This window comes from Aplysia californica, unplaced genomic scaffold, assembly GCF_000002075.1.
Source record: "Aplysia californica isolate F4 #8 unplaced genomic scaffold, AplCal3.0 scaffold00179, whole genome shotgun sequence".
In the NCBI taxonomy this organism is placed as follows: domain Eukaryota; kingdom Metazoa; phylum Mollusca; class Gastropoda; order Aplysiida; family Aplysiidae; genus Aplysia; species Aplysia californica.
The window spans coordinates 512,324-537,575 of NW_004797449.1; the positions used below are offsets into that span (position 1 = coordinate 512,324).

The 25,252-nt window shown below is 39.7% G+C and overlaps 2 protein-coding genes across 2 annotated transcripts in view; both read right to left on the reverse strand.

Annotated features, from left to right (window-relative positions):
- Positions 1-5,968, reverse strand: part of LOC101853852 (afadin) — a gene marked incomplete in the record, with an annotated part of 77,252 nt that extends 71,284 nt beyond the window's left edge. The window contains 2 exon segments of the mRNA XM_013082525.2: positions 1,909-2,104; positions 5,553-5,968. Coding sequence (XP_012937979.1) covers positions 1,909-2,104; positions 5,553-5,654 — 298 coding nt within the window.
- Positions 5,969-10,506: 4,538 nt separating this feature from the next.
- LOC101850333 (DNA mismatch repair protein Msh2) overlaps positions 10,507-25,252 on the reverse strand; it is a gene marked incomplete at its 5' end in the record, with an annotated part of 31,762 nt that continues 17,016 nt past the window's right edge. The window contains 12 exon segments of the mRNA XM_013082526.2: positions 10,507-11,195; positions 11,526-11,639; positions 12,407-12,474; positions 14,076-14,230; positions 16,507-16,598; positions 18,613-18,780; positions 19,319-19,383; positions 19,875-19,970; positions 20,911-21,036; positions 22,095-22,266; positions 23,791-23,880; positions 25,125-25,180. Coding sequence (XP_012937980.1) covers positions 11,028-11,195; positions 11,526-11,639; positions 12,407-12,474; positions 14,076-14,230; positions 16,507-16,598; positions 18,613-18,780; positions 19,319-19,383; positions 19,875-19,970; positions 20,911-21,036; positions 22,095-22,266; positions 23,791-23,880; positions 25,125-25,180 — 1,370 coding nt within the window. The 3' untranslated portion in view covers positions 10,507-11,027.

A 25,252-nucleotide genomic window follows, 5' to 3' on the forward strand; every position in this document is an offset into this window, starting at 1 on the left:
CCCCCCCCCTCAAACCACCACCACCACAAAACCACGCCATTTACGTTGTGAAAATGTTATGGACAGCACGGATATAATTGTCTTGTGAAAAGATTATGTATCACATGATTAGTGTCTTCATAAAGTTAAACCAGAGTGGTTAAACGCAATATTTTTCCCGCTCTATACAAGATACATGGTCTGTTGCTAGCTGAATCTTTCAAAGATTTTTAATAAAGCCCTTAAATACTGATGATTCAGCAATTCTGACCTTCTTGAAATCATACGTCTTTTTAAAATTAGTCTGACTTGAACTCTACTAAGACATTTCAATGGGAGCTCGTAGACTGTTGAAAAATACTGAGAATGTAAGTCCTGAGGAGGAGAGGGGACGAGGGAGGAAAAGGTGGAGGAGAATGATAAAAAGGAGGAGGATATGGAGGATGGGGAGGAAGAGAAGGAGAAGAAAAAGGACAAAAAGGAAGAAGGAGAAGAAGGAGAAGAAGAAGAAGAAGAAGAACAACAACAACAACAAAGAAGAACAAAGAAGAACAAAGAAGAAGGCAGGCCTGACGAAACCAAAAGGAATGTGCAGTGTGTCAGCTGTCAGTATTGGGCAAAGATGTGCTCAAATAATTATGGAAAAAAGCAAAAACGGACAGACAGAAACAACAGAAGGGAAAGAAAAGAAGTAGGACCTACCAGGGGCACCCTCCACCATCCACTCTGGGAGCACGGACCCAAGAAAATAAAGCCTTTAAATGTCATAGTCATAGACACCATATTAGCTCCATGTACTGGAATTTTCGAGAGCTGGGATGGAGGGGAGGGGTTGGCATGGGGAATGGAACGCACCATTAATTCAATAACTTATGTTTATAAGCCCGAGAGTCTACTGGATTCTGATTCATCGCAGATCTGTATGTAATATGTGTGAAACTGTTACGTTTCAAAAGTTTCCTGTCTCATTGTATCATAATTGGGTCTTCATTCAGAGCCCCCATTCCTAGAACAATATTGGGCTGTAAATTGAAAAGGGCATAAAAATAGAGGCCAATGAAAAACAGTGTGAGAGTGCGTGTAGCTTGTAATTAAAGTTATTTCCTAAGACAGCAGAGTAACAGCAAAATATTAGACTGGGCTGTGCTTTGTTTTTAACTCTCATCTTGTTCTGTTTCATATTTAAGAGAAAGGTATTAAACCACTATACACACACATGATACAAAGAAAGATACTGATGAGACAGGTGGGCAGAAAGAAAGTACCTATAAAATATGTCAACAAAATATTTGACATCCCCAACATAAAAAAATACACACAAAGTCCCATTTTATACAAAGCCATTGCAATTACTTTCTTTAACTTTTACTGAGGGTCATTATGATGGTACATAATATATTACGTACCAAAGTTCTGTGTTTTAAGGTAAAAAAACACTATTTAGTAGAAATATTTACCAAGGGCCAAAGTGACACACAAAATGCAAGGACGATAACCCGCCTAAAAAAATATAGAAGCAATGATAGTGACCGTTCTTCATTTTCGTTTTTTGGAGGACTTTTTTTTGTTGCTAACACTTTTCCACCAATCCGCCCATTATTATTGCGCCAACTAAAAGTTTGTGTATTCGTCAATCTGCGCATTATTGCACCGACGTTACAATGTAGTAAATGTCACAAGGCAAAACAGCTTATCACTTTAAAAAATCCTATTGACAGATCGGGAAAAAGCTAAAAATGTCACAGACTCCAATGATGGAAAAGTGATTAGAAGAAAGACTGTATCTCTAACAAAGTAAAAAATAGCTATTACTTTATATCACTGTTTAGAATTTTTGTTTTCGTAGGTCTTATCTCCGCATATAGTATGTGTCACCTTTTTTATGGAATGGTCCAATACTATGAGACAAATCACATTAAAAGTACTAACCTCCATTGACATGCACTTCATATAGGGCATATTTGTTCTGCGACAGCATCCGCATGTCCGGTCGAAATTTTTCGATCAGCACATCGATGACCTCCCTTGTGGTGGCGGTGCTGGCCACACGGATACATTTTGTAATCACGTTAGCACCAACCGCACCTTGAAAGAAAAATCTCACCACTCCATGGAATTCCAAATCCTACAGCAGATAAAAGAAAAACAAAAGAATATTGTGTGAACAATATTATCTTTTTTAAGGGCAATATTAATGGACAATCAAAGCTATCAGGTCTGGGAGAACAGAGGTATAGTGATAGAGATGGTGTTCACATAATATTTCTGCAAAGCAAAAAAGCAAAATAAATATATAAAAACAAAGGAATAGAAGCAACAAAAAAAAAAATGGCGACACAGTCATGAAATGCTATTATAATATAATCTAACAACTCAGAGTAAAACTTGAAGACCCCCAATACTCATACTCAATTTGGAGTTAAATCACCAAACTGACCTCCACATAAAGTTCAGTACATAATGAGTAATGCCAACTGTTTGATAAAGAAAAATATGCAAAAAGAAAATTTTTAAAAGGTGTTTGTTCTAAGAAGAAACTTAGAAATTAAATTAAAAATACAGAATGATGCACCAATATTATCAATTTTCAATTAGCAAACACGCATGATGACTGAGCAATTCCATAAAGAAATAGCCTTGCAACTCATGAGAGTGAGCTGTACAAATTCCCTAAAAGGAAACACCATGTCAAAAAGAAAACCTAAAAGTTCCCTTCATAAAATAAAAATTACAAGACACGCTTCCATTCTCACTCAAGGGTAAAAAAAGCCATGACAGAGACTTTAAAACCCCTTGATACTGGGATAGGCATAGAGTCTCTGAGCGTAGTTTCCCTTTCCTTGACTATAAAGTTGATCAATTTGCCATTATAAGATAGAGTCATTAAGAATAGAAGGCCACTGAAGCCACATTATCACAGCAACATTACTCTTCAAGAAGCAAAACTTGCAGAGTTGTTGACGTGCTGGTTAACAGAAAGAAAAGTCTGAAGCTCCATAAAACTGAATTGGAGTGAAAAGTAGCTCAGATATTCTCATTGTCCCAAACGGCAATTAATTAAATTCCTCTACCATGCATGGCTCACTGAATTATTCCTTAATGAATGCTCTCCAAAAAGTCCCACAACTGAAAGCTTTCATTTTTTTAAAAACATTTTATGCCTCTGTACACCGTGGCTTTCTAATGGCTCATCTGTCCTGTACAAAAGAAGAGTGCAAATCAATTTTACTTTTAAAATTTATTACAGGCACGACAGGAGCCTCGAAAAATCTTAACACATCACTTCTCTTGAGAAAAGTAGTATTTAAAACCTTTTTGTTCTTTGAAGTTATTATAATATTATACGGCCAGGACCATCAAATTAATCAAAACCATTCAAAATACAGCTACAGCGAAAACATAGCACACCTCTGTGATTGGCCCAAATATGATGTATATTTCCGCCATCTATTTATGTCGTCTTCCAGGGCTTCCCTCGCTAGTAACTGTTGACTAGATCTTGCTGTCTTTGGTTTTTTGTTGTATTAATTTGTGATCAAGTGTTATATCTTTTAAACAATCTCAGCAATTCTCGTTCCATAAATTTACCTTCTCCTCAAAGTTGTACATACACACACACACACATAGGCGCACGCACACATACACACATACGCAAAGCGGGCCCGCCACGGTGAGATCAGAGAGAGTGTATGCTTACGTACATTGTCTCTGGTGAGATCTCGTCAACTGGCGGGCCAGGAAAGCCCCGGAAGACGACAAAAACAGATGGCGGAAATATGTCATTTCTATATTTGGGCCAATCACAGAGATGTGCTAGGTGCTTGCTGTAGCTTCAGGTATTCAAAATTGACAGTCAAGAAAAGAAAATGAACCATTTCTGTTTCTCTATAGAAGTGGCAGATTCATGATAACAATAGTCAATAGTTCTAAAACATTCTTGTACACTTGTAGTACATCGGCTCGACAGCAAGTTCGTGCTTTTAAAAATAATATCAGCACACCCTAGAATCCTCAGACACCACTGACTTTACACGGATACCCATTCCCGTTCCCACCAGGGTGAAATGAGGAAAATACGATTCTTGAAATAACTTTCCCATAAGAAACAATCATGACAATGTCTGACCCCTAACAGGATTTGAACCTAGATTTAATGGTTCCAAGTCTGACAATACAGTGACAAGCTAACCCAGTGAGTTAAGGGAAAAATACATCATCAATCATCATAAAAAAAGCTATGCCATGATGTTTGTTGGAACAAGGAAACTTGCAAACCTAGGAAAAAATCACAGGGAAGAATCTTAAGAATTCAAACTATCCTAGGATGGAACGAAGAAGAATCTATGAGAAGAAATATACATTTTATTATCAAAGAATAATCTAAGAAAGAAGATGAGTTTGAGAACACAGACAAAAGACCAACTCACAGGTCCCAGGAATAGAAAGAATGAATCTATGAGAAAAATCTGTTATAAAAGAATAATCTATGAAGCAGAGTTTCAAAAAGAAGAGTTGACGAAGAAGAAGAAGAAGAAGAAGAAGAAGAAGAAGAAGAAGAAGAAGAAGAAGAAGAAGAAGAAGAGAAGATAGAACAGAAGAAATATGGAAAGAGGAGGTGAGAAAAGAAGAACAGGGTAGAAGAAACCCCCTCAGTGGGCTTTCTCGACACACTGTGCAAGAGCTGACAGTGATGACATATTTTGTGGAAAATAAAAGAACAACAAAAATCACAATATATATATAGATCTAGATCTATATAGATCTATATCTAGATCTAGATTCTATATCTAGATTAGATCTATAAGATAAGATTTTGAATTTTTTAAATGAAAGTCAACTTTAGTAGAGTAGAGACAGACTTTACATTGTAGAATCTAATATGACGGTGACAGTACAGGTCTGACCTTAGGAACAAGGCATTCATTATATTTTCACTGCCTTATTTTTTAAACGGAGATTCTAGAAAGATTGCTGTGTCTTAAAGCTCTATTATTCTATCATCCATGTGACTAAAAATAGTCACATGGACCTTGATTGGAATGTTAGTGATGCGACTGGGGAAACCTAGATGACTGTCCACTCAATGAATCATATGCGGGGGAATACCATCCTCTCACGTCAATCCCAGGTTTGCCCCACCCTCATTCATTTCGATTTCGACCAATTCGAATTCCTACTTCCGTTTTGTTAACGTGTGTATGTTTACAAATTTAAAAGCAGGTAAATCTATTTAGTCACATTGTTGATGGTCATTTCGCACTTATTATTAATAATGGAGAGAAGAAATTGTACCCCTCGATTAAGGACTAACAGCATCTTAATTTACGTAAGAAATTAACGGACGCAAAAGAAGGAAGAGTCCTTTCTGTTGGTAGCGGATCCAGGTATTGTCAAGGTCGGCCATGTTGGATTGTTGTTGACGCTTTAAGTGTGTCACCTGTGTCATAGCGTTCCGATACAACAGGTAGATACAGGTTCTTACTCTGCAAACAATGACTGCTAATAGCACGTATGCATTTGATTTCCATGTAACTGGTTCGTCCACAAAAAAGTAAAAACTCAGAAAATCTTACCTCGTTTGGCAAACTCAGCTCGAAAATGTCGTAGTGGTCATCATTCCACTGATTGATCAGACTTCTGAGTCTCTCGTACTCCTCCTTTTTGGCACGAGACATTGTCCCAGAACAGAATAGAGCAATATATCCACCTTGCACTAATCAGTGTAGCCCTCACATTCCTGAATATTTAAGACACAGAGATCCTTTTGAAACTGAATGAATACGAAATAATCCAAAAAGGACCGACCACTGGCACTGCCTGTCGTCACAGTTACTTCCTCGAATGCTGCTGCCCCTAGCGTAAGTTTCGCCAACGGCCTCTCATCGACTGTGAAAGGTAACCGCGCATGCGCAGTGTTCAAGGAAGCGTGTTTACCCGTACGAATGCCCCCATTTCTCCCCCCACTGAAGAGTTTCCTCTGGCTTGGCCTAATCCGAGCTGATGCCACTGCTTTCAATTTCAAGCACAAGCTGGCGTTAATACAATTCGATCGGTTTAATTTACCGTACATGTACATCTGAAAGTACGTTAATATCAGTCTCCTTGAATGGAACCCCTTGCTTGATACCCCTTTTTCTAAAAGCTAAGATTACATGTAGAGATATATATAAGTAGGGCCTATCATGTAGATTCTAGACGGACATTGGTTGAAGTTCAAAAATTGTTCTGACTGGTAAGAAAAAAGAAATTTAAAAAAAATACTTTAACTAAATTCGAATCTGGAAAAGATTAATTCACTGTACGAGAGTGCAGGCTAAACAAGTTTGCTATGGACGCGTTGTTGTTATGCTTCAATAATAATATATTATAATTTTTATGCTTACTGGGGTTTGCTTGGAAGGGGGGGGGGATAATAATATAAATTTAAAGAAAACAATAATAATTAAAGATAATAATAATAATAATAATAATAATAATGACAGCAGTAGCCTAAATAAAGCTCATCTGGAAAGCTTGCTGTGGAGCGCTGTGCCCTATACCCAAGGAGTTTAGAACTTACTTTTAATCTCCTTGGCTATACCGTACAAACAATACAATCAGCAGCAGCAGCAGTAGATAGTAGTAGCAGCAGTCGCAACAGAACAGCAGCAGCAGCAGCAGTAGTAGTAGTAGTAGTAGTAGTAGTTGTTGTTGTTGTTGTTGTTGTTGTTGTTGTTGTAGTAGTAGTAGTAGTAGTAGTAGTAGTAGTAGTAGTAGTAGTAGTAGTAGTTTATATAAGACAAAACTCTTGTGGGATGCGGTTATGGAACAAACAAGAAGTTCAACTTGACACTGAACTGGCAGAGAAAGACTGGACGTTGTCAATAACAGGCACATTTCTGAAGTTTTTATTATTTTTTTAAAAGAAAGTAAAAAAGCGGAAGAGGGGGGGGGGGGGGGGGGGGTAACGGTAGACGATATCAGTTTTTTAACGAACGCACCAGTGAGCCCATATGCAATTAGCTTCCCTAAAGCTGAAGGTGATATGGTGCATGTAGGCTATTGGTTGACCAGTTTGTCGTTGTTTTTTATTTTGTGTGAGTGCGTTTGTCGTGTGTGTGTGTGTGTGTGTGTGTGTGTGTGTGTGTGTGTTTGGGTTTTTTTAGGGGGGGGGGGTGGTAGGGCCTACACGTTTTGAATTTAACCGCCAGGAAACACCATGATGTGAATGTATAACTGTAACCGAACAGCCGTAAACTTCATGTGTACAGTGACCTTGAAAATTCTTCCTCTTCTCTCAAAAATATATATATCGCCTGCTCACCGCGCTCTTTTGATTTTGAGTCATTAACCCTATCGGTACGCCATGAGGTCATTTTGTATCCCAGGTGTTGTATTCTTCACATTTTAGAATACTTCTAAAACGAAGATCTCCTTGAAACTTTCAGTATATCTCAAAAAATCATTTGACAGACTGCTAATGCTATGCAAAGCGTACGGATCGGATTAACGAGTAAATTTCCTCTTTGGAAAGTGGTGGCACAGAGTTCCCCACGTCGTATGGATACAATTACAATAGTAAAACACGACGTACGAATAGGGTTAACTCTTATTCTTCCATTTAACTACAAGAGTAAACAGTAAACGTAAAATAAAACTGGTTCACACCCATAATTTGGAAAGTGTCTACAGATGGGTAATGGGGAAAGAACAGGAAAATATTACATATTTTTGTGTGGAGAGCATTGACGGAAAGCAGGTTGTGAATACGAACCATGATCGCCGAAGTCTATCATTGACTATCATCACCATCGGGGGGGCGGGGGGCTGTGGTCTGGTCGAGAAGTACGGTGTACACCCCAGGTTCGAAATCGAACAGCGACGGCAAATTTTCTTCTTTCACCCCCTTTACTACTCTCTGACTCATGTTTTGTCGTCTGCTATATTTTCCACTTTCTTTCTGCCCCCTCCTCTGGGCCCCTGACTTTCAGTTGCTACGCCTTGGTTCCTCCCTACTGCTGTCTTTCAGCCACACCCCTGAGCCTTCTCGGATAAGGGCGAAAAAATCTTGAAGGTCCCGTGTGTAAGTTGCGCACGCTAAAGATCTCTTGGTGGTCCTAAAATCGATAGGTAGCTCTAGCCTTCGGCCACTATCACTATCACAGAAACATTCAAAATTAACTCCTACCAAAACTGAAAATGTTTAATATGCCCTGCACTCTCATGCGACCAGTTTCGAGAGCCGTAAAACAGTTTATCAAATTTACATTATCGTACTAAAACAATTACATGTACAGCTGTCCTCAGGGTTTTATGCACCCGCATAATTTAGCAAAATTTGATATTTTTTGCATAATTTCTGTTTATTTTCCTTTATCATTCTTTGTTTAAAATTCACATTTCTGGGCTCATTTTGCATAATTTTAGATTTTTTGTGTGCATAAAACCGCGGGACAGGTACAGTGTCAGTAGGCCTAAACAAGCAGATCTGGCACCTCTGATAATGAAATGTAAAGGGGAATAAATCCAATTATGTTTGTTGCATTCGAGCAATGATATTGTTATGTCCCTTGATATTCTATGGCTTTCTGGTTTTGTTGAAATGTTTCATGAATGTGATCAGTAGTGTTCTCATCCTTACCTACCAAACGTGTCTGTCATTTTGAAAATAAAGCTCTTGCTCTCTCGTCAGGGCACTGGACAGAAAGGGGAAAATATCCCTAGAAATCTGGGAATGAGAAGAAACCTCAAATTCCACATGCGGATAACTTTAGAACGACAGACGTACGCCATTGGCCGATATTTATAGTAATAACCATCTTGTTTGACTTCTCTTTACTTCCCAACTCGAAGTCAGGTACCCATTAGAGGTGGGTGGGCGAAAAAAAAATCTGTAGCTGAACCAAGGCTCGAACCTGGACTTTCTGCTTTGGAGACAAGCGCACTAACCACTCCGCCACTGTAGGCTACTGGCTTTAAAAATACATACTGCAATTGTGCTTTGCAGTCGTGTTGCCATCGTGAACGACAACAAAGTGGGAATCCCTCAATGATGTCAAACAAGATGGTTGTTACTATAAATATCGGCCAATGGCGTACATCTGACATTCTAAAGTTATCCGCATGTTCAAATCCCCCCCCCCCCCCCCCCCCCCCCCACACACACACAGTTTAATTATCAACAGCTGAACCATTGTGCCCATCCAAAATAAGGAATAAAAATGGAGAATATCCAAGAGGTTTCAGACCTCTGAAGACAGGAGGAAGAAGACTAGAATTCATTCACCCCAGTCTTAGGCAGTCGAGTGTATCAAGTGTATGAGTCAACAGCTCATCAACGAGGACTTTTTCTTTTTTTTTTCTTAGTCAATGTCCGTGGTGTAGCACTAGCAGTTAGGCACTGCATTGTCGCACAGAGGAGACCTAGTTCAGTTCTTGAGTGAGGAGAATTATAAAAGTAAAAGGATCTCGGCCTTTCTGCTGAGATGTTGTATCCCTTTCAGCTCAGGTTGGCCCAGACAATCAGGCTTGAAAGCTCGCTTCCTAGAAGATCTAACTTGTGTCGATGGGGGCGAAAAAAACCCTCCATTAAAAAGAAATACAAACTTTTTCTTTCCTTCCTGAATGCATGGTTAAAAAAAATAAATCAGATAAAATTCTGAAGTCACATTGACCGACAAATTTTTACCCATTAGGAAAAATAAATATCTTTTTCCTCTTAGCTGTAATGTAAAGCTCACAGAGCTTGCTGTGGAGCAGGAATTTATTTGCGCTATACAAATGATATCAATTATTATTATTATGATAATTTTGATAATTATTATTAATGTTCTCTGAATATATAAAAAAGAATTTGGGAACCTGAAAATCTGTACATTATGTGTATGTTCGCTGAGTGCATGCTAGGCTTTATCTCTGGGGCCACTCAAAGTGCCCCATGAATGTGACACAAAATGAGCATGTCATGAAATGATCCACAGCACAGGTATCGACATTCCCTCTGACTAGTGCAGAGAAATGATTTATTGTGGGAGAAAAATGCTTTGGAGTTAAGGTAAGTTTTACACCACATGGAACACAAACAGGTCAAATACGTTCCGAAGCTTAGGAGTTACCAGTGAGTAAGTGAGTGAGCAAGAGAGTCGAGTTATGTTCTTCCATAACTTCGAATTTTGGCCATGCACACTGTTTACAACTCTCACCAAAACATTGAGTGCATTCTGTCCCAAACATCCCTAAATGGGCAACACATGGCCAAAAATGCTCAACAGCATGAAATTACAAAATGAAACTTCAGAATCACCAATTTTTAAATTTTCAACAAGAAAAATTAGCGATACAGTAATAACACTGATAATTTGAAGACAGAAGACCCGAAATCACGCATCTGTCAAACTGTGCCTGCAGTCCCCTTTTTTCTCTTCTTCTTTATCTGTGTAAGATAGCCCTCGAATTTCGGATCTCTCTAACTACCAAGACTGGTCCCGATAAATTCGAGCTATCTGTGTTATACTATATATTGATAAATGAAAAATGAAGACACAAAGATTTTACTTTTTATAAGTTTATTCTAAGTCGGATACAAATTGGCTTTTGACATTGACAACTTTCCCCAAAACTATCATCTCATGAAGAAATGTTATGTTGGGGCAAAATAAATTTCCAAAAATCCTCAGCCACAATCAATCATTTAACAAACTGTACAGAAATACTCATATATGTTGCTTTACATCATATTTGATCATGAAAACAATACAGAACACGTACAATAGAGCCCACTTTAACCGAAATCTGCAGAACCACTGGATTTTCTTCGGTTTAGTAGGGTTTTTGGTTTATAGAAGTTGCTCAAATATACGAATTAAAGAAAGGGAGATTTTATTTTCATTCAGTTTACCACTCTTTTTGGATTATCCATGTTGGGATGAGCAGACTCCACTATATATTGGAATTTTATAAAACTGATTTCAACCATGCTAGACTTATGAGTAAGCTCTAGGCTTAGTTTCCTGAGAGAAAATTCTTTGTGAATCTGAAATGTAAACAACAATTCATTCACAATGATTATGTTAAGTTCTCGACTTTCTGGCCAGCAAGTCTTTGATGAATGGGTTGTCCTTGGCCATCACTTCTGTCTTGAATTCTTTCACCTTGTCCAGAAGCTCTTCAGAGGTTAGCGTGTCGTGAGGCAGTTTTCGCACTTTGCTAAGGAAGTCTTGGATGATTTCTTCCCCTTCCTGGAAACGAAACAAACACAGGATAAATACAATAATGAGAACAGTCAAACCTGCTGTAACAGCCACCTGTAAAAAAGATACCACTTCCCACAAACCCCCTTGTGTTTTTTACATTATGAACAACTACGAATGTACGCACACCAACATACAGAAAGGAAAGTTGGACTAAACGGGCATGTTCACAAAATTATTCTGGACTGATCAAGGTACACAGAATGCTGTGGTTTCCAACCCCATTCAGTAAAGCAATAAGAAAGAAAGGAAGATTAAAACAATATCACAGGAGACCACATGTGTGGCAAAGGTAACTGTGACGCATCAACAATCTACCTGTTTGGCAAGTTTCCTCTTTTTCACAGCTGGTTCGTCGTCACCAGCCAGACCCTCTGATTCAAGTCCAATGTTCTGGAAGTCTTCTAGTTCGCTGGCCTTCTCTTTCGCTGCCTGTAGATTTGTTAAATAAGCTTCAAATTAAAACCTGTACTCAAATTACAATAGTACAACAGTTTTGTAGTCTTTTATGTTAAAATATCCTAAAAATAAAGTGATCAGAGATAATAGACAAAGGCAATAGAGCCAAATAAATGTAAGACAGGGTAACCACTTTGTTTTTCAAAAGACGAACACTTATGTATGCAGTCCTGAATAAAATCGATGAAAAGATTCAAACATTCAAAACATAACGAGGACTGACAAACAGATCGAAACCTTTACTCTGTATACTACAATATTGACACCACAAACACTCCTTCAAACAAAAATGCCATCCCTCAAAAAAATCATATTTATCAAGTGCTGAAGTAGATTAGATGTGCTACTAGAGAATACCACACAAATAACGGGAGGCGAGATAAAGACGATAGATGTTTGATAAGCATGAAGGAGCAAACCACACCAAATTATCCGCCAAACACAAATTTAATCCAATTCGACTGATCAGTGTAAAATACCGTACATCACATGTCACTTTTCAAAATAGTGTATGGCAGAGTCTTACACTTGACGGTCCAATTGTATCTAGCAGGATGTTTCACTCACATCAAACTCTCACCAACACAACAACACAAACTGCTCAACAACACAAACTACTCAACAACTCAACACAAACTGCTCAACAACACAAACTACTCAACACAAACTGCTCAACAACTCAACACAAACTGCTCAACAGCACAACAAGACAAACTGCTCAACAACACAACATGACAAACCTCGATAACGTGTTTAGGGAAGTGTGCCAGCTCTGCCACATGGATGCCAAAACTCTGGTCACACACACCTGGACAGCAAAAAGAGAAAGTAAATTTGTCACAGCCACATATAATAATATGATAATGTAACAGGTTCACTCTTTTGCTCTACTTTACAGCTATACCCTGATATAAACTCATTTAAGTCAGCACAAACACAGTCTAAATTGTCTAAGACAGCCACCCATGGTTGAAGAGAAAAATGTCAGTCTTATGCAAAGTCATTATACCAGTAATGGTTTTAAAAAAAAAACCAAGGGAGGAAATAATGACCGTTTGTACAGGTGATTTGGCCATTTTGTTTTTGTTTTAGTAGAGATTTTACGGGCGCTCTCAACTGCGCAAGGTCATATGAGCGCCAAGGGGTGGATGTCAACAGAGAAGTCTTACTCTGTTCACCTCTCTAGCTTCATCAGCACAAAGTCTGCTTCGACTATGAAGGCATCCCGGAAATAGCCGGTCACAAGAGTGTGACAAACATACAAAAGAAGTAGAGTAAAATGACGATAGTAAGGATTAGGAAAGAAAAAGCAGCAGTTCCCTGTTGTATTTCAGGCACAGTTATGAGCATGACATTGTTCGACCAACCCATTTACAATTCTATGGTGCATAAGAATGAGAAATGTCCCCCCTTTGGGAATGGTCTAAAGACACTTCAGTCAGTGGCACCGCCCCAGGGTTTTTTGGCCATTTGAGCAGCTTTGACTGAACACTAACATAACAATGCAAACACACACATACCCTCAGAACAGAATGTCACTACAATGAAACATCCTCTAGAGGCCATCTGTCTAAGACAATAAAAAATACCCCCCCATTTTTTCCCCGCATGACACTGTCCACTTGGACCACCAGTTTCAGATGACACATTCTCCTCTGCAAAGGGTGAATATCTCGAACTGGTTCCACTTTATCTCTTACTGTTTGTTATGTAAAGAAGGAGATGGATTGAGCATGTTCTGAGAAGAGAACCAGACTCTATTGTGAAGACTGCCCTCCACTGGACACCAGAAGGACATCGCAAGAGGGGCAGACCCAAAGTGACCTGGAGACGCACAGTAGAGTCTGACATTAAGTCCTGGAACCATTCGTGGGGGACGTTGACCAAGACGGCCCAAAACAGACAGAGCTGGAGATCCTTTGTTGCTGCCCTAAACCCAAGATGGCGTAACAGGTAGTAAGTAAGTAAGTTTGTTATGTACTGCCCAAGTCTACTTGACACTGACTAAAAGTCTGGGGTTTCAACCTCTCTCATCTTGAATGTCTGGTCTAAGCTAACTATTTTATCACTGTTTTGTATTTGATCAAAAAGACGATGCGAAAGTCCACATGTACACGGTGAGGAGACCAATGTCTCTGGTGTTGTGGTAGGGAGATTCACAGTTGCACACAGGAAATGAGTTCAAACCAGTGTGGGGAATCATCTTTTATAGAGTAACTCAGTCTTTCTGATGGGATGTTGTGTCTAATTACAGGTTGGCCCTGATAGGCAGGGCCAGAAGCCTGCCTCTTAAATGATCCAAATTGCGTCAATGGGGGCATAAAAACACATACATTATAAACTATAAAAAGAAAAAAATAATCTTCATAAAAAATAAAATAAAACAAAAACAAAACCCAAAACCAATACCTGGCTTGACTCTATAGAGAAGTGTGAGAGTGTCGTCAGTGGTGAGAGCTGTGACGTGCAAGTTGTTCACCGTTGGTACAACGTCAGCCAAAGCTGTCAGCTCGTGGAAGTGTGTGGCAAACACACAGAAGCACTTGATCTTTATGGAGATATGTCTGAGCACAAAGTGAGAGGGAAAAAAAATAATAATAATAAAATAAATTTTTTTTGGTATACCCCAAGAACAAAACTACAATTTAGTACAGTGGAATCCACTTATAACGAGTCCTGAGATAACGAAAAGTCTGTTATAAAGACACTTTTCTAAAACCCCGTTTTTTCCCTTCTTTATCTTTGTAAATAAAATACTAATATAACGCAATCAGACAAACATCCGAGTCGGTTATACCGGAATATATCTGCTGCTGTGCACAGCACATATGCCATTTATTCATGTAAAACCTCGCCAGTTGAGGAACTTGCTGGTTATCTTGCGAAACTAAGAATGGGAGAGCCCACGAGTGCCAACAATGAAGGCCGGATTGAATGAGTGGGGAGAGTGTGGCATGCACAGACAAGCAGAACGCATAATGTGATAGGCCACCCTAGTCTAGATTATCTAGGCCTATCATGCCTCTCACTTCTCCGACGCGGGGATGGAGAGGTCATTGTGCTGCACTGTGATGGACAGAGCGAACATGTGACGTGGGCGGGATATGTTCCCATTGTGTGCAAGCAGATGGAACGCACCAAAGGGTGTGGTGGGGTGGGGGACAACACAGAGGGCGAGTTAGCCTAGAGAACTTTCTTTCTGATCGCCAACGCCGAGCTGTCAATATCGCTAGCATTTTACTATTTCCCTTGAATTTATTACTGGATCCATTATAACGAGAATCTTGCTATAACGGACATTTGACACCAGTCCCATCCCTCTCGTTATAACAGGATTCCACTGTACAGTCCGTGCTGGCTTTAAGCACGCCAGCTTAAAGCACATTTCGAACTCAAGCATGCTAAACGGCTCTTGCCGAATTTTCGCTATATAAATTACATGCCTTTAAGCACGGTAACTTCGGCTTCAGGCACCCTTCATTACAAGACAGCCAATACTTTTATAATAACCCATCGAAGTTCGAACACTGTCTACACTGCAGCAGTGGAGTGTGTTAAGAGAAACATAAAGAACACAAGTGATGGAGGCACACACTCACACACACGGAGAGGAAGGCAGAGAGATGCACGCAGACATAGGATCTAGCCTACGGCAAAGCTACACACAGACTAATTTAATTTAGTAGAGGTTTTACGGCACTCGCAACAGCTTAAGGTCATATGAGCGCCAGAAGATTAGAGGTGTTACAACAGAGTAACAAACATAAAAAAGAAGAAGGGGAGATAAGGATGATAGATGTTTGATAGGAAAGAAGAAGCAAACCACACCAGAGCACCTAAAAATACAAAGAGAGTCAGGGAGACGAGAAAGGGAGGCTGGCTGCGATTTCACCTTAGACCCTCGCTATCCATTAATCCTGATTGTGTATCACGCGCGAGGTGGGACGAAGGCGGTGGTATGAACCTGGTACAGCGGGCAGTGGTATGCACTGGCAGTGTGTAGGCCTAGTGTGCTGTATCGTGACTGGCCGTCTAAATTAAGTTTTCATTTCCCATTCGACCACAAAACAAAAACAAACAAGCAAACAAAAGCTACCATGGCGGGTAAAAATAACAGTGCACACTTTTGCGGGACAGCTATAGGCCTACTTACAAACAAAGGGAAATAGCACGAGAAATTTTCTACAAGAAAATCTCTGGATTATGTCTACTTTACACTCAAGCACGCTTTGGCATTAAGCACGCTTATGCTTTCTCCCGATGAGCGTGCTTAAAGCTGGCATGGACTGTACACACATAATAGCAAAATTAGTCAGACGCAGAAATCTTTTCATTACGTGCCAATTTCACTATGCGCCTTTTCTAATCACAAAGAATAACACGTACAAGAAAAAAAATCTGGACCAGAAAATCTATTCACTGTGGGTGTTTGCTATGTGCATGTTTTGCTGTGTGTGTATTCGACTGTAGCTGCATTTGACACTTTTACACAATAATTGATTTCTCTATCTCTTCCTCCTTTCAAATCTTTATCTCTTCAACTGAACACGCCACACACACACACATACACACCAAAATGATTAATTAACCCCTTGGATGCCCAATGACGCACCTGGTACGTCATGAAAATGTGTTATTTTTAGCTTTGTGCCATACCATTGACATCACAGAAGAGACATTACTAGAGAATAACAAAGAAAAAGATAAGGACCATAAATGTTTGATAGGAAAGAAGGAGTAAACCACACCAGAGCACACGCCAACTGATGGAATATGTTCAATATCCCTTTCAACATCAACACATGATGTAAAAAAACCCAAAAAAACCAAGTTGTCTTACTCAGAGATGGCCCAGGCCAGACCAAAGCCGTCGTAGGTGGATGTCCCTCGGCCCAGCTCGTCAATGATGATAAGGGAGTCAGGGCTCGCACTCTGGACAAAAGGCAAAAGAGGAGGAAAACAAATGTTTAATCTAAAAAGAAAAAAAATTTTTTGAAAAAAAAAAAACAACCCCAACCCCAAACAAACAAAAAGCAAATCTATGTGTTTAACTCATTCGCTACGTATTATTTTCGGCTTGTGGACAAATTTTTTTTCGGGAGGGCGAAATGAGATGATGACTAGTGTGCAGTTCACAGGTCTTGGGGGCCATAAATTCAAATAAATATCAACTTATTACATACCAACATTTTCAGTATGGTTTATAGAACACATCTGTATTGTTTATTTGAGTATTTTTCAACTTTGGTTCATGTAAGAGGCGATTATGCAACACAATTGTGATTGGCTGCGGATAAAATTTGAAAACAAAAAATTAATAATCTCAGATGAAACTCAAAAAATATGTTTGCACCTAGTCAAATTATACCTCAAAATAACCATAATTGTATATAGAACAGGAAAATATTGAAAAATGAGCAGTTATTTACATACTACTACTACTTTTCCTTTTTCATCCTCTGTTGCCGTTAAGCGTCGAGGGGAGATGCAGTTTTCTATGGTAGGCCAGCTCCGCAGCTCTTTCAGTTGTGATGTTATGTTTTCTTAGGGTTTCCTTGATACCCTCGATCCACCTTTTGCGTGGCCTTCCTCTTCCGTTATAGCCTGAGTGCTTGGTGTAGTAGGCTCTCAAGGCTGGCTGGTCAGGTGACATGCGTAACAGGTGGCCAAACCATTTTATTCTCTGTCTTTCTATGTAACGCAGGCAGGACTCAGTGCCGATAGCTGCTCTTACTTCTTCATTTCTCTGCCTATCTCGTCTTGTGATGTTAAGGGTTTTGCGGAGAAATTTCATTTCGCATGCGTGATTTTGCTTTCATGGGTTTTGTTTGAGGTCCAGGTCTGGCACTGATAACATAATGTTGGTATGAATATTGAGGTGATAAGCTGTCTCTTTGTGTCCATGGAGATGTTTTGATGAGATAAAAGGGGTGCGAGCTGGTAGGTGACCGATGTGTTTACATACATTCCATAATATTTGTACATTTGGATCATAACCTCCGATATTGAAAAAAAAATAATTCTTTAATAATTTTGAAAAAAGGATTCCAAACAGAAAAAAACACTCGTATCTTATATGAAATTATTCAGAATTGAATTTGGAATAAACCCATACATGTCTTGGGTGGTACTTTTTGAGTAATTTCACCAAAAAGTAGTGATTTTGGGGAGAAAAAAAATATTTTGACTATTTAGATCTAGGCCCAGATCTAGCACTCAAAAATATTGATTTCTCAATTACAGTGCACTGGCAATTTGAGTCCAGTAGTATCAATATTATAAAGAAGAGTCCTACATTTATTTAGTGAGCAAAATAATGATACATTTTGTTGTGTAAAAGTACTAAGACTGGTGTCTGGCTATAATTTGGGCTTCGCGATAAAACAATGTCGCATAAACTTCGAAATCGTGTTTCAAAACTGAATCAAAACTTCCGATTTTCGGTGGAAACGCTTGACCCGGAAGTCAACTTTATATTATGACCTTTATTTTAACATGGATATGTGGATTGGAATAGAAACCAAGCTAAAATTGAACGTCGGTTCTCGAGCCGCCGGGGGCGGCTTAGCGTATTGACGGCACTTTAGCCGCGCCGCCCCCCACGGCTCGGCGTAGCGAATGAGTTACCCCCCCATCAACATAATTTACATCATTTTTAGAGTGGGCTTCTGACCGTGCCCAGACTAAGAAACATACAACATCTCAGCAAAAATACCAGACCTACTACTTGTTTTACAAAAAGTCATTAAACACAACAAAGAAATAATGTTTCTGATATTTTTATTTCCTTTAGACTCCTGGCAAACTCACCTTAAGAACAGAAGCTGTTGTTTGTAACTTCAAAAGGGGGGGACCCAACAACAAGTAAAAAAAAACAACACACAGTAATAGACTACAAAGAAGAAATATTTCAATATATTTTTCTTCAAGCTTCTGAGCGACTCACCCTGAGAATGGAGGCGGTTTCCAACATCTCAGCCATGAAGGTAGACACGCCCTTGAGCTGTGAGTCTCCTGCACCAACACGCGCCAGGATGCTGTCAGTGACGGAAATCTCTGCGCTGGAACACGGCACATAGCACCCAATCTGGGCCATCAGCACAGCCACTCCCACCTGGAAAAACCACACATAAATTTGTGAGTTAGTGTGGTCAAATCAGGCATTCCTCAAAATAATGAATTCGAAGAAAACGATATTTTCCTTACCGGTGCACTGAGCAATTTTTTTCCACTTTTTCCATGTGTGTGTGCGTTCCACAACAACTTTTATGTCCATTCAAAAACGTTAGTAGATTTTACCGCAAAAGTTTAATTTGCAGTTTCCAAGGGCACTACAAGGTTTGAAGGTCACCTAACTTCGGCAGCCATAGCCTCGCCAAATTTACCTCTGACACCAGGCCAGAGTTTACAGCACTTGCAACACAATAAGGTCATATAAATGCCCGGGATTACAGGTGTTATTAGGTAGCAACATACAAAGAGCAGGTATCATCACTTGGTAAAAAAGGAGCAAACTAAACCAGAGCACCTGCCAACCACATAAAGCTTACTTTAACACTTTGCCACCTCATCTCGCCGATTGGCCATGTTTACCACTCAGTTTCTTTGGATTTTCCCCAAAATATGATGGCAAAGTGTTAACTAGTACTCACAGATCTGATGTATGTAGATTTTCCTCCCATGTTGGGACCTGTGATTATGTGAAACATTTGGGAATCTGGGGAAAAGGGAAAAAAAAAAAAATCCCATCAAAACTTGAGGATTGGGGGTGGGGGGAGAGTCAATAAAAGCCATTTACTGCATGGAAAAGCAAAATAGACAAAACAACAGAGAGAAAGAAAAGAAGCAGGACCTACCAGTGGCACCCTCTGACCACCCACAAACTTTTAGGCAGACGAAAACTTGAACCTTAATAAAAAATAAAAACAAAGCTAAAGATAGATAAAATTCAAGTTCATAAATGCATAAATAGTTTTAGTAAAGGGTTTGACAGCACTTGAAACACAAATAGGTCATATGAGCACCAAAGATATGAGGTGTTACTTGAGAGTCACGCACAAAGAAAAGTAAGAGGAGAAATATCGCCCACAGATGGTTGATAGAAAAGAAGAAGGGCAAACCCCGCAACAGCACCAGTCAATCACCCACACCGAGAGTTGTTTGAACCAGAACTTAAACATCCCATCACAAGACTTCAAGGGTAATTACCTTTTTCAAAAGTAGCATCATTGGAGATGAAAGAAACGTCATCTTGCATTTCCAAACATGGATGTCGAATTTCTGTGAGTCTCAGAATGCCATCTCCTACAATAATAGATTGATGGAAAGAAAACAAGTGATACAAAGTTGCAACAAATTGTAAAGTTCGGGGGAGGGGGAGGGGGGAAGAGACTGCAACAGTTATACATATACTGCTGGATTAAAAAACTTTAACAAGCATATCCCCTGGGTATATCTTACACCCACAACACATTAAAGTCTGAGAAAAAGTAAATGTTGACATCCAAGACGGACAAAGAAATCACTAGCTGGATTTTTTAAGTCTGCACAAGCTTTTCAGCATTAGTGTATCAAAGGAATGAAGTTGCTGTATTTGTGCCAGAAAATAATATTTGAGTAAGAGTTTTATGGCACTTGTATCACAATAAGTTCAGATAGGCTTATTGTAAGCACAGAAAATTAAAGGTTTACAAGAGAGTAACAAGGACATAAGCGGCGGATAAAAGTAAAAGTAAAGTTCAAGAGAGTAACGAACACCAAAAAGGAGGGATAATAAGGAGCCAATCATACACAATTAAAAATCATATTTACACTGAGTAAACAAATGAAACATCAGAAATATGTCATTTCAAAATTCTGATGCATTGCCAGAAGCAAAAATACAAATCCACTTCAAAACATTGTTACAGATATTCAAACCAACTCCAACACACACATCCTTACCTTAGAATTACACAATTCTATCCGCTCAATATCTAGTTTTGAGAAATCTGACATAAATATTTTTCAGTATCACAATATGTCAAGCTATTTCGAAAGCAATTCTATGGATTTCTTGATAACGACTCTGAATAATCTCACAATTTTGATACGGCGGACAGAACATTTGGCTTCTGACCATATGGTGTTAGCAACTCAAAAAAGCCAAAAATGTCAGATAGAACTTGATAGTTCTCTGGTAACGACATGATAAAAACACAAACCCACTGCATCACATTATCATATTTTTTAAAAACTGACTGACCTTTAGGAAGCAGCTTTGGCCTGACATAAGGGATGGGAGCACCGGAGGAAGCGATGGAGAAGGAGACCAGGACGTCCAGCTGGGCCACAATGTCGTTGAGCATACACATGGGCTCCACGTAGCCGGCTGTGGGGCACACCAGGGACAACAAGGTCCGTTGTTTTAGTAAGAGTTTTACATCACTTGCAACACAATAAGGTAATATAAGGGTCAAAGTTTAGAGTGACACATGAGAGTAACATACACAAAAAATGGGAGGGGGGATGGGGGGAGATAAGGATGAAACATGTTTCATAGGAAAGAGGGAGAACACCACATCAAAACACCCTCCAACAACCCACAGGGACAAGGATAACCACTGAGCATTGAAGATATACAGTCTAGAATGCACGTAGCAAAATTGGCGGGATGCAGAAATCTTTTTGTTGCATACGAAATTTGCTATGTACATGTTTGCAAAACAAAGAGAGAGAATAGAAGTTCAAGACAAAATTTGAGACATGAAAATCAGTTCGCCATGTGTGTTCTGCTATGTGCGTGTATTAGACTGTATTACTGTCCCTGACTTAAGGTGTAGTTTATCGTAAGTCAGCACATTTTGCCGTGAAGCTGATTGGGACAGAAAACCCCCCAGTGAAAAATAGTAGAAGTGAACTCCAAAAGCAAACAAGTGTGTGTGTGCGTGCGCGCGTAGCTGCTCTTGTTTTAAGTCCCAATTGGCATAACACTTGATTTAGGAGGCAGGCAGCTTCCAACCTGCATGTTAGAGCCAGCCTGTGCTGAGTGAGAAATAATGTCACAGCAGAGAGATGGAAAAATTTGATGAAATGGACTTCCCCGATGGGAATCAAGCTCACATCTTTTGCCTCGAGTGGTGAATAGCCTAACCATTACATTACCAACACTGGTGAGTTTTGGGGTTTAAAAAATTTTTTATGTATGTGTTTTACGCCCCCATCGACACAATGTAGATCATTCAGGAGGAGACCTGAACAACCCAAACGGGACTGAAAGGAATACAACATCAGAAAGAGCCGAGACACTATAAAAATTTCTCCCAGCTCAGGAATCAAACTATGATCTCCTGCACGCATGCGTGAGCGAAATGCCTGGCTACTACATCAAAGACATTGTACACTGGTGAGTAAGTAAAAAAGAAGAGAAGTGTAGCGAGTGTTGTATACCTGCGATATTGATGACTTCTGCCACCACACTCTTCTGCTGCTCGTTGTAATCCTCCCGCGCCTGCTGGTACTCATCATTGAGCTGTCGCACGGATGAGTTGTGGAAGCGCACACCGTTTTTGTTGGTATCGATGGTATGGTACTTCTTGTTGTTCCTCAGCGCTTTCTCTTCCTGTGGCAGGAAACAACATGCTATTTAGTTTTTTAAAATAAGCATTTTACGGCAATTGCAACACAATAAGGCCATATAAGTGCCAAACATTAGAGGTGTTACAAGAGAGTAACAAACACAAAAGAAGAGGGAGGAGAGATCAGGGCCAAAGACGTCCGATAGGAAAGAAGGACCAAACCATACCACAGTACCCGCAAACATTATACAGACGAGCCTACTCTAACAGCCGCCCTGTATAAGACAATAACCCGTCACTTTCCACTTACCTTAATTCATTAAAAAAAAAAACATTATAGTGACACTGAATGTGTAAGAAATTCACCCGTCTCTTGAACAATGGGGTGGCCGACTTAAACAATTTCGACTGTACTTATAAACACATTTAAGAGAGAAGCACATAAACACAAAAAAAAAGAAAGAGAAGCTAATGAGAAGGACAGAGAAGACTGTGGAGGAGACGAAGTATGTGAGACCAGAGTGTGTTTTTGGCTTAGTATGTGTTTTACAGCATATGCGACACAATTAGGTCATATACTTGAAGTAGGCTCTCGTGGCCTAGAGGTTAAGGTGTTGGCCTCTCATTCAAAAGGTCCCAGGTTCGAATCCGGGTAGCGACCGAAAAATTTTAATCTCTAAAATTGTTTCCTTTCACCTTCTTTCCTGCTCTCTAGCAATATTCTGTTGTCTGCTTTCATTTCCACTTTCTGCCCCCACCCCCTCACCTCCTTTGCCCCCTCCTCTGGGCCCCTGATTCTTTCTGCAGCCTTTCTACTGCTACTCCTTGGCTCCTCCTTACTGCTGTCTTTCTGCCACACCCCTGATCTTCTGGTAGGAAAGATCTACACCTAGCCTTCTCGGACAAGGGCGAAAAATCTCGGAAGTCCCGTGTGCAAGTTGCGCACGTTAAAGATCCCTTGGTGGTCTAAAATCGATAAGAGTAGGCTTCGGCTGCCACACGGGCAAAATTCAAAATTTCCTACCAACTGAAAATATTAGGTGTGTCCCGCGCGCTCATATGACCTTATGCAGTTGCGAGCGCCATAAAACACTTTACAAAAACAAAATATACTTGAAGAAGATTAGGTGTTGGTAGACGGTAACACACACACACACAAAAAAAAAGACCGATGAGGACGATACATGTTTGAAAGAAAATAAAGAGCAAACCATACTAGAGCACCAGCCAACCACCCACCTACAGTGTTTGAAAAACAAACTCACTTCCCTCAAAACAATGTCTACAAAATACACATCCACAGCATTGCCACTTTAGGTTAAGGGCAGAGCAGTTTGTTCTTTTCTAGTTCTGGTCTCCCTTGCACATATAAACAAGCGTCCAAACATTTAAAATGTCTAAATGGTCATACATAATAGCTAGACATTCCATGACAGAAGACCTCATCTGTGGGAAGGGTATGGAATTCACATCCCTTTCACTTTCTACACAAGTTCTTTACAAGACAAAATCTTCCACTCATGCATCAAACATCATAAGGACCTTTTATTTAAACTCCAGGCTCCTACCTTTCTTGTGACTCTGAAGAAATATCCCAGCTGGTTGTTACTTTCCAACTTGAGAGTTTTGTTAGGTTCTAGGTTCAGATCTCTGGCCACCTGAAGAAACAAAACAACAGAAATTTAAAAAAAAAAAAAAAATTTTTTACTGTAGGTGTTTTTACGCCCCCATTGACCCAATTTAGATAATTTAGGAGGCAGGCTGACAACCCCACCTGTCAGGGCCAACCCGGGCTGAGACGGATACAACATCCCAGCAGAAAGACCGAGGTACTTGATAACGAAAACATGACATTCTTGCACAGTAGGTAAACTGATAAAGTTTTTACCATTTTGCCTGCCGGCTTATTATCTTTTTGTCTTTGTTCGTTTTAGTAGAGGTTTTACGGCGCTCGCAACTGCATAAGGTCATATGAGCGCCAGAAGATTAGAGGTGTTACAAGAGAGTAACAAACATAAAAAAGAAGGAGGGGAGATAAGGACGATAGATGTTTGATAGGAAAGAAGACGCAAACCACACCAGAGCACCCGCCAACCACCCACTCTTTTTGTCTCTGGAGCCAGCAAAATCAATTTGACCAAACAAGAGAGGACATGTAAGAGAGAATGCCCACACATACAATATCCTCTACAAGACTATTATCACATCCATCCCCCCCAAATAAATAATTAATTTAAAAACTGACACAGAATCCACTCTTCCAACATCCCTATTTGTTTGCCCAACTTCTCTATATAATCTAGTCACAAAGTTTATGATCACCTGTACAAATGGCCAATTCCCTTTTCCCCCCCCCCTTGCATTTTTTCCCCACATCATAATGACACTACACTGTGTAAGATATTCCACTTAAGACAACCATTTTTCTCCTCAACAACGGGTGGCTGTCTAAGACAATTTCAACTGCAGTTGTACATGAAGCTTCTAAAAATAAGACACAAGTTCAGCAGCATTTCCTGGGAAACCAAAGATATATCAGAACATAGACTGTCAAACCACAGATTTGTACTTTTAAGACTGGGCAAATTACATCGGAAAGGAAAAAAAATATTCGCTACCTGAGAATTACAAAGCTCTATCGGCTATGTACCGAGTGTTGAGAAATTTGACATCAAAGACTTTGAGTTTCACATCATATCAAGGTTTTTTTAATGCAATTCTTTGAATATTTGACAACGACTCCGAATAATCTCACGATATTGATAGAGCAGGTAGACCATTTGGTTTCTGACCTCTCAGTGACTCAAAACAGCCAAAAATGTTAGACAGAACTTTGTAATTCTGACTCAAAACAGCCAAAAATGTTAGGACTTTGTAATTCTGAGATAGCGAGATGTTTTACCTTGTTCAGCTGTCCCTTGATCTCCTTCTCCAGCTCGTCCATTTTGTTCCTCAGTTCTGCACACAAAGAAACAAAAGACAACTGAACAGTGCTGGAATGTTCATGGGTCAACTCAGAAACTGTCAAAA